The sequence below is a fragment of the Oxyura jamaicensis genome, chromosome 7, assembly GCF_011077185.1.
Source record: "Oxyura jamaicensis isolate SHBP4307 breed ruddy duck chromosome 7, BPBGC_Ojam_1.0, whole genome shotgun sequence".
NCBI lineage: Eukaryota > Metazoa > Chordata > Aves > Anseriformes > Anatidae > Oxyura > Oxyura jamaicensis.
In genome coordinates, this window is record NC_048899.1 from 9,424,394 (window position 1) to 9,443,381 (window position 18,988).

Here is an 18,988-nt window from a genome sequence, read left to right on the forward strand (position 1 = left end):
AAAAAAAAGTGAACATTGGCTCTGCAGTGAAGCCCTCCAATATGGCCAGTTTGACCCAAGCATAATTAATCAATCATTATTATTTTAGCAAACAAATTACTTTAATTCCTTGGCTTTTGCCTAGCCCAAATATCAATTAACAGAGATATTGTTGTAAGTGAGAGTAAAGCATGCTAAGAGTGATGCCTCTCTCTTCAGCACTGTGCTGAATTTGTCTTTCTGTATAAAACAGTAGCTGCTGTATGATTGCTACAGGACTACATGTTGTCATGCCAATTAGTATGTTCCTTCCCCCCCACCTATCTTTTCTTAATTCAGTAAAATGTGCCTACGAGACCAATTTTGTATTCAAGTTTATTTTACAGCTCTGCTGATGAGCAATATTAGGATCTCACAAAAGGCAATACAAATATTTTATTTTAAACGGAGAATGGCATTTTAAAGTCTTAAATAGTAAATATTTCGATTTCCCCTTTCACATGTAATATAAAAATAAAAATGGAAAATCTCATCTAAGTTATTTCTAGTAACTCCTTTATCATTTAGTCTTGTGAATATTGTGATTCCTCTTTCTTTTGGGGGGAAGGTATACCACATATATTTATTTTATCAATGTAGATTTGTTGCCTGCTAACTTGAATAACTTATCCTGCTTTTTGTGTGGTGTAAAGGGATACGTTTTACCTTCTAGATACTAAAACATAATTTGATATGCCATCTTCACATTGCCTATCATTAATTTCCCTAACCTGCCTTCTTATAAAGTTTTTTCATGTCTCTAGGAATTTTCACCATCTATTTCCACTACATCTTTTTCCTAGCTGAACAGGACACATTACAGGGAAGATTTTACACTGGATTTACTTAGTTGCTGTAAAACATTCCATTTTTACATCATATTTATGCATCTTTATATTTTGCTTGTTTTTACAACAAGCAGCATACACCAAGTCTGTGTTTTCAATGAGCTTAGTTTGTTTAGCATCAGTGTGTGAATGTTCAGATTATTCGTTGAGCATTTATTAAATTGTGTATGTTATCAGTGTGTTTTAGCAGTTATTAAATTAATTCACTTGCTTTCTTAATCTTTCATAATCCCTTCAAAATTGTAGTAACCTGATCAATAAAACATCCCCTGAAAATGGGGCTATGTTGTTGCTCACTCCTCTTTCACGACAGCAGTGATGAGATAACTTTGGTTAACAGTAAGCATGCTACGCTTTGTCACACAGGTATTCAGTTTAATATTTTCAATGGTGTACATTATACTTCAAGAATAACCTACATTTCCAGCCTTTTTGATGAAGGCTCCTCTGCAACCATGAGATTTTGGCTTTGGCTGTTATTTTAAAATAATAAACAGATTTTTCCTCTAAACTGTTGTAATCCCAGATAAAACCTAAAGACTATTCTGTTTTCCTCTCAAGCTGTATTTCTAGTTCATACAAATTCAATTAAGTTCTGTTGAACAGATGCAAGATAACAGAAACAGAGGCACTTCAAGGTGATAATCTGCAGATACAGTCTTGATTTAAATGGGACAACTTCAGAACATATAAAGTAAATTTTATTGTCCTACCTTGATTGAGCACAGTCAGGGTGCGGAGACTTCTGTTATTCTTTTGTATTTGCTTCCCAGGAGGTTAGGATTGTAGCTTCTGTCACTTTAGAGTTCTACTTGAAAGAAGGTAAAAATGTTGCTCCCTAAGGAAAAAGCAAAAGCAGGTGTATCATAAACCTGCCTGCACTGTTGCAAGCATGTGTGTAGCACATATAAACCACAACAAATGAAACATTCCATCTTTGGAAGAAACCAAAATACATTGTGCACATTAGGATGGAAGACAAAGCCTGTAATATTCCACTAAGATGCGAATACAGTACCACAAGGGAAAATAGACTTTGAAGATAGGTCTTTCCGCCTCAAATCCTTATCCCAATTTATTTGTTTACTCAGAACTGTTTCTGTTAGACGTCAATCTTATTTTTACCTTCTCAACTCCTTCATTTCATTTCACTAGTTCCTAGGCCTAGTGTCCTTACCCTGTGCCGCACTGTCTTGTTACACATCTGCCTCTGTGTTGCCCATGGTATTCTGTTTTTCATTTTCCCATTCAGATTTATATTACATTCCTGTTTTGTTAGTCCACCCAAGCTTACTTCTTACCCCACTTCCCAGAGGAAACACTCCTTCTCTAGTCTGCCTTTGAGCATCATCTTTATCTTCCTCTGCTCCCGCCTGTTTGACTCTTGCTTTCAAATCATTCAAGCTCTTCCTTTTAGTTGTTTGGCACCAGCAAAGGATGGACAATCGTCATTGGACAGACGGGCTCCCTTCTCAGCTCAGTCATCGAGTCCAGGGACAACCAACATGCCTAGACTAGCAGATACAGCAAAGAACCTGCTAAAGATACCCATGGCAACCCAAGTAATTCTTACTGACAATATGCTAACTATAATTGTGATTAGAAAACAGACTCAATCAACTTTTGACAGATTGTCAAGGGAAGGGCAACTGGCATATCCCTGATGCTTAAAAATAAAAAATAAAAAAATAAATCAAAAACCCCACACATGCCAAATCTTTGTTCCTAACATGGAGAGAAGTTTAGATACTGAAAATCAAAGTGACCTACACTATTAACAATTAAAATGTTTGATATTTTTATAATGCATATATATGTTTAATTTCCAAGGTTGTTCTGACACCCATTAGGAAGAAGTAATGGTTGATGTAGGAACTGTCTATTATCATTGCCATTACAGACACTATAGCCTAAGGTACATTTTGGTCTAAAATAATAAAAAACAGCCAATACCGCTATATTAATTGAACATGTATATTATTCATTGCATTCACACAGAAAGAAAAAGTAATCTGTTCTGTACACAAGGAAATAAAACTCTCTTGTTTTAATCCTACAAGTAACCCATCCAGCAAACTTTACTCCAAATGTCTGCATATATAGCTCCTGTGGAAACTGCTCAACTGTCTACCATGCACAGGAAAAATGGGAAACGAGGAATATATCAGTATATCAAAAAACACACCAGAGCAGTCAAACAAGACCACACCACAAACAATAATGAAGTAGTAAAATTTATGTTAAGTGATTACCATTGGTGTTTCATACAAGTTTCACGACAGTTTTTTACAAATATTTAGTCATTTTTCAACAGTAGAACCTGCACATTAGCTGAGTTACAAATGAAAGACAAAACAGAATGACAGAAGTTCCCAATATAAAAAGCAAGTTGTCTTTTGTGTCTAGAGTTTCTGTTGTCTCCTTGTCTGCCCAGCATTTTCTTTGTCCTCTTCAGATTCAGTGGATCTGTAGATATTGCACAAGTACATACCCTGGTTTTGCTGGAAAACAAAAGAAAACAAAACCACGAATTGTTATTGACTAGATACCTCAGAATTAGTGAGTGAAAGAAGGTTGGTCACTTTATTTTTTGTTGTTGTTTTAAACTATGTAGCTTTCTTGTTCTTGCTTAAAAACTATGCGAGATACAAGAACACGTAGTCTAAACCAGCAAATGCCATTCTCATCTACCTCTACATAAATGTAATGCAGTGTCAGTGGAGATCACAAAGGAAGCCAAAGCCAGTGAAGCCAAAGATCAAGATCATCTTTCTGTAATCGGTATTTTTCCATATTCACAAGTCTGCCTTATCAGCACACGAAGTCATGCTGATCAAGCCAAACCAAACCCACACAATCATTAGCAATTAACAATTAAAACATTTATATAATGTACATTGACATAATTTTATATTATTAGAAAATCCAGGCATGTATCTCATTAAAGAAGTACAGATTTCAAAAGTAATACTTAGAACCATCTATGTACTGGGCACTTTTTCTTTGCAATACCCTAATTTTTCTTTCCCCTATAGATTAACAATAAACGATTTTTAACTTCACATTCTATATTATTATCTGCAGCTCTTTTCTTTCTTTCATTTCAGTAGTTCTACTGACCTTTCTTTTGGAAATATTATCAGTTTATATAAAAGTATCGGTTTTCCCAACTAACAACACAGATTGATTATTATTTTTTTAAAAAATGTGTCCCTGATTAAGCTTTTTGAAAACCAAAATTTCATAAAGTCAAAATACAGAAATAACTTGCATCTGGGTAGGACTTATCAGGAAATATACCTTTCTACCATTTCCCCTTTTATCAGTCTTAAAAGAGTTTGGACTAGTTACAACTCTCTTTACAGTGGATATTCTACATTCTTACAAACAGTAACTGATCTTATTACTTCTACAACAGGCATCATTCTTCTAAAACAGCCTGTCAGTACTTCAGCTGCAACACACAGACGAGAAACAGCCAATTTTGTTCAAGGCCATACAAGAATTTAGGGTTTGGTTTCTTCTGATGTCATATTTTTCTTAAACTAACAACATAGCATATTAAAATCTTGCCAGGATCAACATATCAGTGTGAGAGACAAAGCAAACATTTCATTAGCCTCTACATATGGAAAATCTACATCATACACGTGAATAAGACTGCATGATGCTCAAAAGCTTATCATCACCATCACCTCCTGGAAAGTTCTACAACTGAAAATGCTTCGTACGAGACTCAGAACTATGCATACTCCAAAGTCACAATTACAAATACAAGTTGCACAGGGTAGCAACTTCTTTAAAATATAAGCAGATATTTATTTACATTTTCCATGAAGCTGCTGTCTCCTAAAACTGATGTCCTCAAGAAACACAGCTATATTTTAACCTTTAATCTGATTCATACCACAAGAGATTCATTGCAAGTTACAGTAACACAAAGCTAACCAAAACATTGCTAACCAAAGCTTCCTAAGCTACTTCATTCATATAACAGTAACTTACTGTAATGGGAGCTCAGAATACACAAGAAACGCAGGATAGGATCTTACCTTCTAAGATCCCTTATTGTACCTCATTCTTGAAATAACTGGTTTTATGGAAATTGTGCAAGTCCTTCATTTTGTCAAAGGGGATGATGATACTTAGCATGTAAATTTAGATAATTTCTTCCTTTCTAGAAGACAATTTTATTTAGCTTAGCAGCTAACAACTTGAGAAAAAAAAAAAAAAAAAAGCCATGGTTCTCAGCTGTAACACACTTACCCTTCAGACTAAAACAAAAGCAAGAAAAGAGACTTGGAGAACTAGATTAATGGCACTCAAAACTGCATGCATGTCATAGATTATATGCATTCTATATCCTTGTTTAAATAACACAAAATCATTGAGGTATTATTTTATTAATTCACCTGTTTCTTATCCTGTCTTCCTTGTAGCTAAGTGATTGTAAAATCACATTTAAATAGCAGAAAAAGCATATTTTAATACTAGCTCAACTGCCTCAGTATCATGGCGTGCCTCTGAAAACAATATCCACATTTTGGTTTTCTCCTTAGAAGCATGTGACATTTTAATATAGTCCTGTCTCTCCACAGGGTCAATACAAAAACACCCTGTCTTGTTTCTAAGACTCAAGCCCTAAGATACCAACTTCTCTCTGTAAACAACAAAAATATCTCAGCTGCCATGTAAACCACCATTTTAGTGTGATTACATTACCCCATAACAATATTAATAAAATGTACTCTGGACTACTCTTTTTGCTCCTCTCTCTAGCCTATCTCACATCATGAAAATAATGCTTGTATTTATCCAGGCTAATGTTAACAGTGCTTTGGTTTCAGACCTGTTTTGGCATTTAGGGCATTCTTTTCTACATGATGTTGAGCTTACAACCTACAACACTTTAAATATAACACGTGTTACATAGCTGTTACACAAACTTGAGTTTGGCATGTTTCTGATGAGCACATAGATGGAGAGTGGAGACCTCAGAGGAGTAAACCAGTCATAGTGCAGGATGACAATCACTGACTAATCTGATAGCCCTGTGTATCACATGCAGTTAGTATGAAATAACAACTTTTATGCAAACCAGAAACAGATCTTGTCTTCATTGTTTATGCACCAAGAAATTTCCCCCAAAAGAGGAAATACAGTTGCAAGACTCACAGTTGTTAAAAGAGACATGACTCAGAAGTCAACACCGCACAGCTTGTAAGGATAGTGAGAACAGATATTCTGATTTTCTAAAACTCTGTAACAATTCTGCTTCAGTAAAAATTAAAACATTTTACACGGTGTGAATTTCACCAAGAGTAAGATGTATGCTTATACTTATTGACTATTCACATTACAGGAAGTAAAAGAGTACCTACCTGGTTGCAGGTATGACTAGATTAACGTATATCCCTTTATTGCATATAAAGCAGAAGTCAGAAATGCATATTTTTTCAGATTATTCTCAAATACATACATTTACAAAATGTCAGGGAAAGGCTTTTTAATTCAATATATTTCTCCTTTTCACTGGCTAACATAAGATTTCTATGAAATATACATACTCAAATTTGTTTCCATTTCTGAAGTTCATGGTACAGTTATCCATATGGATGCTTTTTTGTGGTTTCTTCAGAATTATTCACAGATAACAGCAATGGTTTTTGGAACTTGCTTTGTACCCAAACTCGCTGCATTTTCACTTTTTTCTTCCTGTTTACTTGTAATCGCCGATCAACTAAATTCTGTACTTCGGTTAATCCAGCCAAATTGAACATGTTCCATATCTCATCTGTTTTCTCATACAAAGAATTATTGCAATTAAGAAGAAGAAAAAAAGAGATTTGTAGAACGTAGTAATTAACAACCTGCAGTTCAACCAAAGATAGAAGTAATTCTGTTTTGTGATTTGAGAGATCAGGGAAACTTACCATAGTAAGTCTTTTGTTAGAAAAATATTTTCACAGCTCTCTATTCATATTACAGAAAAAAAAAAAAAAAAAAAGAGAAAAAAGTAGCGTGATGCTCACTTTCACAATTTTCAGCACCTGAGCTATAGTGCACCAGTCTAAGCTGACTGCTAGCAAAACTGGATGAGTGGAGGGGCAAAGATCAGTAATACCCATAACCAGGAATTTAAGTTTAGCTCTTGGAGAAAGAGCAGCCCCATAGCTCAGACTGACCAGCACAGCAGAACAAAATATCAGAGCATGGCCACCAGCTATCCTTCCAAGGATGTTTCTCAGTTTTAAGAAATATATTAAGTACACCTTTAAATAACAGAATTTGAGAATATCATTAGACACAAGATGCTTATTCATCGAGAAATTCCAGTGATGTCTGCAAGCAATCTTGAAATACTCCAGATGCAACAAGCATATACATGTAAAGGGAATTATTTTCTCACAACATTTAGCTTTGGGCCTTGTAAAAGCAGAGAATCAGAAAAGAAGCTCATAAAACCTTCTTTAAATTTCTGTTTTAAGATGAGCTTTTATAACCCAAATCATCTTACGAGACAATCAACACTTTCTATTAAGCTAAACCATTCCATACCTTTTGTAAAGAAATATACTCTGGTTCCATCACCTCGTACATAAAAATTTTCTGACAAACAACGACCTAAGGAATTAGAACAGTAAAAAAAAAAAAAAAAAAAAAGGATGTGTTATTTCTTTCAAAAAGAGTTAAAATAAACAGTAAGCTACAAAAGCATTCAAGAATTACCTTTTTTAAAACGAAGTTGAGCTGTATCATATCTTCCATAGTCTCGAAATAACAACATTCCTCCAGGTTTCAGTAGTTTAGCCAACCTATTTATAACCCCTTGCATCCTTAGAAAACAGATGAGATATGGCTGAAATTTACAAACTTAACTGTTTTTTTTTTTTTTTCCTTAGATGCTTGAAAAACAGATTTACAGAGCTACAATGAGAAGATGTGTCTATGTTTACTACAAAAAGGCCAAACACTAGCAAACAGGAAGAGCTCCTTATAACAATAGGGAAAAAAGGGGAAAAAAGAGGAAGGAAAAAAGGGGGGACAAAAAAGGAAATCAAACTAAACAAAAAACAAAGAAACAAAATCTCCACCAACTTCCACGACAAAAATTTTTAAGAAAATGTTACTAGAGAATACAAACTGAAAAGAAAAAAGAGTCCTTTACCTTCACTTCAACAGAAGTTCAAGCTAAAACACAGCTTCTGAATATATGGGTCATATAGGTCAGGTGACAATGAATGAACAGGCAGTCAGCTATGTGCATTGGTGAGCTACACCGAGCCCTTTCACTATAGACAACAAAACCAAGAGCTTGGAAGGCTGACAAAAACTTATTGGATTTCTTTATTGAGGTACTGATCATGCATACAGTCAGCATCTGAACCCCTAATGACAGAGAATGCAAAGACATTTACAAGTAGTACCTCAGGAGAGGCATCTAATAATAACTCCAGATGGAGTTCTGCTGCTTATAGAAGGAAAGTCTGCATCCTCTGAAAAGCTGACACATTTGTGAGTCTTGGTCATAACTAACACCATCTTCTCCTTACCAGGATCACAGCAGTCAGCTGTATGTATGATAGGAGTAAGTACCTTATGCGGTGCTCTCTGCTTTTCACTAGACAAGAGCACCTTCATTATCACTTTTTAACCTTACCTTATAGATTCTTATGAGTACATTTGTATTACTCTAGAAAATACCTTACTAATGAATAATTGCTTGAATTTGCCTCACTCTTTCAGAACCACATAAAGGACTCATGTTCTCCAAATTCATGAAAGACCACAAAAGGCACTCTGTACGTGGTGGGCTGTACGGTAGAAAAGTCCATATGCCTAAGTCAACCCTTCTTCCCACACGGAAGTGCACAGACCACAGAGAACATACAGAGCCAGAGTAAATGGCAAATGAATGGATAAGAAAGACAGGGTGCTTTCCTATCCATATCTTAAAAGAGCTAAAAGAGCAGCAAGTCTTCCTCATTTATGCAAAATCAATATACCTTTACTGCTAACCAATAGAAAATCCTTACAGCATGCCTGTCACTCATGCAGCCTCACCCCCTTCCTCCAAGAAGGTCAGAACTCAAGCAATAACACAATTTAGTCCTTATGCAACAGCAGTGCAGATATCCTGACTTGATTTTTAAGGGACAGAATTAGGAGGTAATTCAGCAGAAAATAGCAGCATATCTCAATAAGTAAATAAAATTAAGCATACACTTTTTGAGCATGGAATTTCCTCAGAGGAAGCCGAGTGTTTTAATAGTTCTCCTCTTTGCTCATGCTCAACACAGGCAGCCAAGTATCCTGCCACAGACAGAAAAAGCAGCACCACCTACAAATAAGAGACCATTCAAACAGGTGGCTGTGCAAAGAACTACAGACTCTGCATATATAAATGTAAGTTTTTCACACAGAGAAAAAAAAAAGTACATGCACAAAAAGTGAAAGTGCTTTGAGAAATCTGATCTGATAGGACTAGATCTGTTCTAGAGGACTGGATCACATTAATTCCTTTCAAATTCTGTGACCAACTTTTAGAGGTGACTTGTAGCAAGTGAATTGAAGTATCACCTATGACGTACAAAAGCAGTGATTACCAAAAATGAAACACAAGAGCCTGAGACCAATCACTAAGCAACAATTATGCTGAACACAAATGTGTCTCTCTATTATGTATGTTTTTCATTTCTCCAAAGAACCTAAGTTCTGCACCATCATTCCCTTGGCTTTCTTCTACATTTTCCACTTTCAAAATTTTCAGAAAAAGAACGTATACTGAATAAACAGGATCTGGATTACATTTCTCTGTATGTAGTCACTTTAGTTCTTGGATGTGACAGTAGTGACTAACAAATTTTTGGAAAGTGGATCTTATCACACGAACAATTACATGGACATCTTTATGTGTGTGTATATATATATATGGATGTGTGTACACACGTATTCAAAAACATCCATGTCAACCTTTGGATCCTGACAGGAGGAGGAAAAAAAGACATATACATTTATACTCAAATGATGAACAAGAAAAGACCCACAGAAATTCTGACAGAACATCTGATTACTGCTTCTTACAGGCAAAGTGGTTGAATGAATACATTTCTATTGTTCAATTTCCTTCTGGCAGCATCACTGCAGTTACAGAGATCTGAAATCTACTGCTTGAATTGTTTTTGAAATCTGGACCCAGGCTTTGCATGACTCATGTGCTCATCTCTGAACAAACAGGAAGGAGCAATATCCTATATGGGAAAGATTTTTCTGTGAAGCTAATCATTAGTAACTTAGGCGGGGAAGCGGGGAAACAGTTCTGAGATGTAGGCAAATACTGTCCTGTTTGCCAAGCCCATTTTAATGACATTCTTAAAGTAGTAAGTGTATTATCAGACATGCAGCATGTATCTCCTTCTTTTGATTTGGAAGAGTCTTATGATTGTGAAAGGAAGAGTCAAGTAGTTTAACTTACATGCACTCTTTTGCACTTCTATTAAAAAAGGCATTTTTTAAATCAGCCAGCTTTAACAGTTTGGTTCATTAGACATTGAGAGGCATTAGTAACAAGGTTAACAGTTCTCAACATAACACTCTGCATGAAAATTAGATTAACTTCTTCAAATCCAAAACGAGTTACAAAACTGTGAATACATTTCAGCTTAAAAGGCCTGTATGTATGCATCTGTGTGTGGCAAAACCAGCAAGCAGATCCTTATCAACATATTGTTAAGGTGTTAAATCATGAATGTTTGGTTTTGATCACTGAAAATAAATTTCTTTCTGCAAGACTAGTGGTTTGGTTTTGAATTTAAATCATAGAACCATTAAGGTTGGAAAAGCCTTCCAAGATCATCTGGTCCAACCATCACCCTCCCACCAACGTCACCCACTAAATCATGTCCCTCAGCACCAGGCCCAAACTTTCCTTGAACATCCCCAGGGACGGTGACTCCACCACCTCCCTGGGCAACCGTTCCAATGCCTGACTGCTCTTTCTGAGAAGAAATGTCTCCTAATTTCCTACCTAAACCTCCCTTAGCGCAGCTTGAGGCCATTCCGTCTAGTCCTATCACTAGTTACCTGGGAGAAGAGGCTGACCCTCAGCTCCCCACACCTTCCTTTCAGCCAGTTGCAGAGAGCAACGAGGTCTCCCTTGAGCCTCCTCTTCTCCAGACTAAACAACCCCAGTTCCCTCAGCTGCTCCTCACAGGACTTATGCTCCAGGCCCTTCACCAGCTTCGTAGCCCTTCTCTGGACATGCTCTAGGGCCTCAATGTCCTTCTTGTACTGAGGGGCCCAAAGCTGAACACAGTACTTGAGGTGTGGACAGCAATTTTCTTGAAGCACTGCTACATTTAATGGGGATGTACTTAGTTACAATATATCCCTTTTATATGATGGAGACAGGAGGTTCACTAATGAGTTAGTCTGACCAGCTTTTCTCTCAAAGCCTAAAACATGAAACATTTAAAATACCTTGGATTTTGTTGTTGTTGTTTGGTTGGTTGGTTGTGTTTGTGTTTTGTTTTGTTTTTAAAAAAAACATAAATATCATATATTGTTAAATAATAAATTAAAGATTCATCATCTTCCTTTGATATTCTTGAAAACCTCTAGGGATAAAAGAGGTTTAACCTATTTGCTTTGCCCTTTAGTCTTCATTTACCTGTCAGGATGAATAGTTGAGAGCACAAAGACAAGGAGAATGACATCCAGGATCTCATCTGGAAAAGGATAGGGTAAAGCATCATCACACACATCATGAACAAAGGCAGAACACCAGGCTGAATTGTAGGACGAATGTGACTGTCAGGAACAAGATGAAAAGAGGCACAGAGAGAACAGTAGTAGTTAATACGTTTACTATGACTCAAGAAACTTTTTTCTTCAATTATTCAGCATTGTAAAACACCTCACATAAAAGCCTATTCTGTCTGGTATCTTACTCAAGCTGAGAAGCAAGCTCACTCGTGGTATTCATTTTTCTTGTATAGAGCAAGACTTTGTTCTTTGGAATATTAAAAACTTCAGTTAAAAGTTGTCAAAGCTATCACATTCTTTTTCATGAAGGCAGATTCCTGGCAGCCTCCTGAATTACAGACTTATAAGTTACTCTAAAGCAAGCCTATGAATTACCTTTACCAGCTCCACTGCTCCTGAAGCAAAATCACAACAGTAGAGAAAGGTTCCAGGTGTATTGCTAAGAAAACAAAACCAACTTCAGTTAAAAAATTATTATTGTAAAAGATGATAGTCAACATCAGTGTTCACAGAACTACAGAGGGCCTTTTGGGGTTCTCCACAGGTTTGACCAAGCATGGTTTATTGATGTCTAGCATGTGGAAAGCCACATAGGTTGTAATGAACCAATAGGCAGACAAATTCATAAGAATGTCAACATTCAGTTGGTAAAAAATGGAGACTTATAGCCTTGTCAGGGAAGAAGTGAAAAAGAAAAAGAAAGAAGGTCATAGAGGGCTATCAGGATTGACAACAATGTCCTGGTGTTGTGTTACATAAACAGACATGAATAGGTCACATTTTCTTACAAAAGCATTGGACTCAATCTCTATCATTAGCCCACGTATGCAGTATAATTAGCAATATGATGTTGCTAATTGGGGAGGTGAGGGAGGGGGGTAAGGTTTGCAAAAGTCATCCTCAGTTCTGCAGAGATTTGGGATCCCATGTGCCACCTAGCTGTGGCTTTGATTAGGTTAAACTGTATTGGCTGTTTCCCTTCATTATACCCTTTGTTTCGTAAGCAAAGATGAATAAGAATTTCCTGTACCACTGTTTTGCCTTCCTCTTCCATCCACAACTAAGCCAGGTGCAAATTTCCTCGTACCATTCATCAGATAATAGTAACTCAAGGGAGGCTTTTTTTTTTTTCACCTCCAAAAAACTGATTTAGAATAAACTGAGCAAAGTACCCAAAAACCAACTGAGGGATGACCTCACCATCAACTCATGATCTATTAACTTCTCCTAAAAATTATTTGAGATTTTGTACATACTGTTCCTTCAGAAATGGAATTACTAAACTATGACAGTGCTGTGACTATGACTATAAGATCTCACAGTATATACAGATGAGCTAGTTTTCTTTCTCTGAGGGCTCTTCAGGAGAAGCCTTATGGACCAAATATTTTCTGTCCTTGTTGCTGAACAAAACTTTTATGAGCTCTGCAATCATGATGAGGGTTGGTGAGTTAAGGTATTTATTGTGGATGAGGACAAGCAGCCAGGCTTTGGACCCAGCCAGTCCCTTGGCAAAGGTCAAGCTAGTTACCTAATTGACTTGTTAGAATGTCATTACTTTTTTTTTTTTTTTTTTTTTTCCCTTCTCAAAAAGCAGAATAGGAGCCATGTGGAAAGTCAACTTAAAATAAAGACACGGATTGATCTGGATGGTTATTTCATGACCATGGTCTTGTATTAAAAAGCAGCTTAAATTTTAAGGAAATATGGGGAAGCTGTGTAAGAGTTTGGTTACAAACTCAAGTCGAATATTTTTGTAGCCAGGCTGTAACCATACTTGACTCTGTTTTTTTTTTTATTTATACAAAATGCAATTTTTATATTATTAAATTCAAAGTAAAACCAAAGGTGCTTTAAAGTCAAGAAGTTAAGCCTGCTAAGAAGCAGGAGATATTTCAATCAGGTCATATACAAGACAGGTGTGTAAGTTGTTCAATGTACCAACCAATCTGAAGAATTTGCATAAGAATACAGATCTCCAGGAAAAATATTTTGAGTGGATTATTAATTATGAGAAATGCCAATGTATGACTAATGCTGCCTGTGAGGAAAAAACAAAAGTTTGTCCCATTTATTTTAGTACAGATATTCGGTGTCTTTTCCCTATGTAGTGTTAATTTCCAAACTTTTCATACGACACAGGGTTTCTCTTCCAGACTACGCTGTCTAAAGCAAAAAGTGTTTTAGGATGAAGATGCATTGCTAACACTAATAGGTTTCATCTATGACCCCAGTATATCCCTCAGTTCCTTCCGGTCTCTGTTTCCATATCTGCAAAATGGAGTATTTTTGCATCATCGTGATGCTAGCAATCAGAATTCATTTATAGAATAATGAGCATGATCTCCTGGAGGTGTAAAATAAAAAGAAATCTATTTCAATCCTTGATATCTACACAGCCCTTCCAATAAAACCTTCCTGCCTACATGGAAGGGAGGACAGGTTGTTATAACAGCATTTTCTAAAACCAGAAGCTAAGTGGATTAAATGTTTCAGGGAATTAAGTAATGCAATACAGGACTTGTGCCTTCCTTGACACTAAAACCTGAAGCAGTATGATAAAGTGTGCCAGAAAATTCAGAAATAACAGAACTTCTCAACAGTAGATCACATCATTATTTACTGTCTGTTTTTGGCTCCTCAAAGAGACATCTGGTAGCCTTACAGGAGCATATAAAACAAGGGACAAGAGGATATTTAACCTGTCTGAGATAACTACAGTAAGTCACCCTGAATGCACCTGAAAAAAAACACTTGTCAACAAATATGCTCCCCTGAAGACTATGGGCTGAACCGTATGAGGAATATCTTTTACTGATGCTAGCAACATTGTCTGTGGTCTTCAAACACTAAAAATTTCAGGGCTGTAAAGCAGTCCAGTCAACACTTCCTGCAGCACTAGTCTAGCACCAACATTTGAAGAAAATGGAGATCAAAATGGAACTTTCATATTTGAAAATATGTCACTACATACCATATAACTTTCAAAATAGGGAAGACACTATTTCCAGCACCACAGCCAACCTAAAATCATAAGAGAAAAAATATAAGTTAATATAAATGAGCAAATAAAACGATTTTTTTTTTTAATCTTAATTAGTAGATAGGACCCATTAGACTTGAAAGTATATTGGACAGAGAAGGTATAAACAGCTCACACAACAGTTCTCAAATCACTATCCCTATGATCACATTTCTCCTCAGTATCTGTCCAACTCAGTATCTCCTCCAATCTTTCCAAGAATCCAACTCTCAAACTGCATAGGAAAATGCAATATTTTTATCCAATTTTTTAATTTCACCATTTGGCAAGAATATGTCGAGTATGGAGAACAAAGCACTTTATGACAGAATTTTCCCTAAGAAACTAGAAACCCAACTTCAACTGAAAACGGAATCTGACCACCAATTCTGATTTGGGAGAAAATTTAAAGGGGAAGCAAAGCCAAGATCATGGGTTCCTCTGAAAGTTTCTGCCATAAATGAATGTAGTACTTCAAACTCTGAGTGCTTACTTTCTAGATAGTTACTAAACATCTTTATCAGACTTCTGAGCAATTACATGGAGCTGTATACAATGGCTAAAGCATTTGAGTGCGTTACCTCTAATATTCTGTAAGTGGCATCACTACCAGGGAACAATTCTAGCCTGCCAAGTTCTTCTTCAGAGTTTTTACCCTGAGGGTTGTCAGCAACAGATTTTGATTGTTTTTTATTACATACATATCCTTGCGCAAAAGTAGAATAATCTCCATAACTTTTCTTCCAATACTTTTCTCTTTCCTCCATTCCAATCTTGTGTGAAAAACTGTTGGTAATATTTATTTTTGTGTGTTCCAAAGATCTTCCCTCCGTTTTCAACTGTTGTCTCATTTTTTCTGGAAGAATTTCCGGAAATTCCAAAAACAGCCAATTGCGATCCTTGAAAAAGTTATTTCTGTGAGTCTTGTAAAATTCATTCCAATATTTACTGGCTTCTCTCTCATATTTATCTGAAATTAAACCAAAACAAGAACTTGGTGACCATGAGCTTAGCTACAGAATATTGTAAAACAATGTGGAATCTGGACCCCAAATTTAATTTAAAAATGTGTAGTTTCCCATATGGTATGCATCTAAATAAAAACATACAGATTTGGGGTCTCAACTTGGTCTGCACTCAAAAAAAATCAATGAGTTTTTAATAAGATTTTATCTCGCTTAGGATGGGACACAGAGGCTTTCTGCATTTTCCATGATTTATGAAACTATGAGCAATTACAATGTTATTGGTAGCTAGTACATCTCTAAAATATATAACTTAGAAATCCAGTTCTGTGAACTGCAGTGATAAATGCTACTGCATAGCCAATAGGCAGGAATTTACTCTTAACCATTCAACAACACAGTTTTGACAGATAATACATTCAGAAGCAACATACTGGCTTTCTTTGAAAATACTTCAGAGAGTCTTACAGCAGACCTTTGTGTTCACTTTTTTGGGATGGGTTTCACCCAGTCAGGGAATTGATATCCCTTCCCCAGAGAAGTCTGTCTGATTTGTTCTTAAAATACCTCCTTTCATATAGGTTTGTCAACGTTCTCCTGTAAGGTATTACGATCCCTCACCATCTGTACAGTTAGAAACCTTTTCCAGTACCTAATCTGAAATTTACTTACTGCAATTTAAGTCCAGTCATTCTTGTCCCACGAACAAAGCAGACAGAGCAAAGATTATTAATTTATCTTCATAACACCTATTTACTTATTTGAAATCTTACACTATGTTTCCCATAAATAATCTCTTTTCTAGATTGTATTTCCTTTCCCCCCTGCAGAAGTAATGATTTTTAGATTTCTGATCATTTTTATTGTTCTTCTCCAGACTCTTTCCAATTCATCTACTTTTTGGTGCTGTATTCTGGTGAAGTCATTATCAACATGGAGCAAAAGTAGTATTTTATGAGTCTTACAGGCTCTAATCCTGTTTATAAATCCCGACGTGCCATTTTGCAACAGCATGACACTGCTGATTCAGCTGGTGATTCACCACAACCCTCAGATCTTCTACAAAATGACTACCTAGCCAATTGTTCCAGAACCTAGCTTTCCCCCTCACCCCCTGCAGGGAATTATTCCTAAGCAAAGTATTCTGCACTTATTTTTTATCAGATTTAACTCTGTATCTTTCAGAACCTTTTTTCCCCCCTCATAATTTGTGGAGATATTTCTGAATCCTAATCCTGCTCTTCATTGTAATTAAAAAACCTCTTCAGTTAATATAACCTTCAAGTCTCCCATTCTTGAAGTGACTAATGAAAACACCAAGCAGTACAGCAGTACTAGACATAGAACAAAATGATCCTCTTCCCAGCACAGCTTCCATTCTCAAAGGAACTCTCTAAGTATTCATTCACCAAAAAGCAGTTTCATTAGCTCTTGCCTGCCTAACTTGCCTATGAAAATGTCAAGTAAATAGTAGTCAAAAGCCTGAGTAAGGGTAACATTTGGGACATCTGCTGTTTTTAACTTATCCCCAGGGCTCATAATCTTCTCCAGAAAGGAAATTAGCTTGATTTTCCTTGATTTATTCTTTAAAAAATATATATTTGTTGGCCAGTATTCATCTCCTTTGTTCTACTAAACTCAGTGTTTATGAAATGTGGATTATCTGTTCCAATATTTTTCTAGAAACAGGAACCATAATTCTCTGACTCGTCTCTCTTCCCACCTTCCTTTATATATATATATATATATATATATATATATATATATATATAAAAAAAAAAAAAAACAAAAACTTAAGTACTCTGTTTTCTGCTTTCCTGCTCATCCATATACTCTATGGATGTACTTTGTATCCTGTTCTTTCTCAGAGGTAGAACAAGATCTTTCCTTCTTCTCACTAGCACTAATTGTGCTAGCAACTAGGCTGCAACTAACCCTTTCAAAGGAAGGCTGATAAAAAGATAAGAATAACAGGTTTTTCAATGCCTCTTTGGTTGATGTTTTCCCCTTCCTTATCCTACCTGCTAAGTACCAAACCAAATCTTTATCTTGTTCTTCCCCAGTTCCAAAGCATTTACTGAATTGTTTCTCATTACCCTTGACATCTCTTGTGAAGTGTACATCATATAATGTGCTTCCTTTTAGATGTTGTCCTTATTCACTCAAATTAACCAGTTAATTCTTTTAATATAAATGAAAGAGTAAATGTATGTAGCACTTCTACTGCTCTCATTTATATCTTAACGTACCATTTCCTAAATCATTACAGCTTTTCAGAGATAAACAAGACTGCAAATTATCATTAGAGGCACAGACAGGCAGTGGGAAGTGGCAAGGAGGTGGCAGAATGCCTTGTCCTAGAAATCTGAATAATTTTTAGAATTTAACATTTAATACATCCAATTGTATTATTAAAGGGCAAGACCTAGCCATGCACAGCAACTGTATTTATAATCTAAGTGCAGAGCTGACTGAGGACATATATACCATATTTCAATAGTGAAAGTTAAACATTTATAGCGATTGCTCAGCTCCAATTTAAAGAACAAACCACTTACTCCAAAGATTCTTAAATTGTTATCGCCCCTTATTATAGTCACTATTTTTCTACAAGTTCACTCAGAATCCTTGTACTTAAATACCCATTAAGCGTTCCAGATTTCAAAACCGAAGGAAAGCGATTGCTAAAGTCAGCCGTTCAATTTGTATTAGTTTAATATTACATAGGTTCAAGTTCAAGAACACTTTCCTTTCCTTTCTCTCACTGGTCACTCCTGTACAGGCACACATGCAGTATTATTACCATTATATTTTTTTCCACACAGATGTTACAGAAACTGCAATTATATCAACTCTGGAAATATACATATATATTTTTCTGAATTCATCAGAAGATAACATTACATATTTCTCATCAACAAGTCTGAAATTTTCACTTCGCTTTGTTAATCTGTATGTTTCCTGAAGCAGTGGGCAGTCGCCCTATTGGCTCATAACGTTTGTTATATATTTTTGTCATTGTTGTTCCCTCTACCCCCTCTCCTGCTGAATATTTAAAAGCCTGACTACTACATTTTCAAAAGCATGTAAAAATCACAAAACTAATTAAGATATAACCCTTTGAGACAACAACAACAAAATCTGTATCTTAGTCCATTTGATTTTTCTTCTTAACATAATCCATTATGACTCGTATTTCATACACTGGCAGTTAGGCCTGAGAAGAAACTGAACATGCTAATAAATAAATCGAATTCCTAAAAGTAGCATCATGTATTCGTTCACTTTCTCTTGTTTTACAGAGCCTCACCAGAATGATTCTATTTTAGTGACATAATAGCATTGTTGAAATCTGTCTTTTCTTCACCCCC

General features: G+C 35.9%; 1 protein-coding gene across 1 annotated transcript in view; it reads right to left on the reverse strand.

The window, feature by feature from the left end:
- Positions 1-1,577: 1,577 nt before the first annotated feature.
- Positions 1,578-18,988, reverse strand: part of METTL8 (methyltransferase like 8) — a 28,264-nt gene continuing 10,853 nt past the window's right edge. Inside the window, 10 exon segments of the mRNA XM_035332459.1 lie at positions 1,578-1,704; positions 3,119-3,367; positions 6,434-6,501; positions 6,503-6,660; positions 7,425-7,490; positions 7,596-7,702; positions 11,536-11,675; positions 12,006-12,069; positions 14,605-14,654; positions 15,234-15,622. Coding sequence (XP_035188350.1) covers positions 3,163-3,367; positions 6,434-6,501; positions 6,503-6,660; positions 7,425-7,490; positions 7,596-7,702; positions 11,536-11,675; positions 12,006-12,069; positions 14,605-14,654; positions 15,234-15,622 — 1,247 coding nt within the window. The 3' untranslated portion in view covers positions 1,578-1,704; positions 3,119-3,162.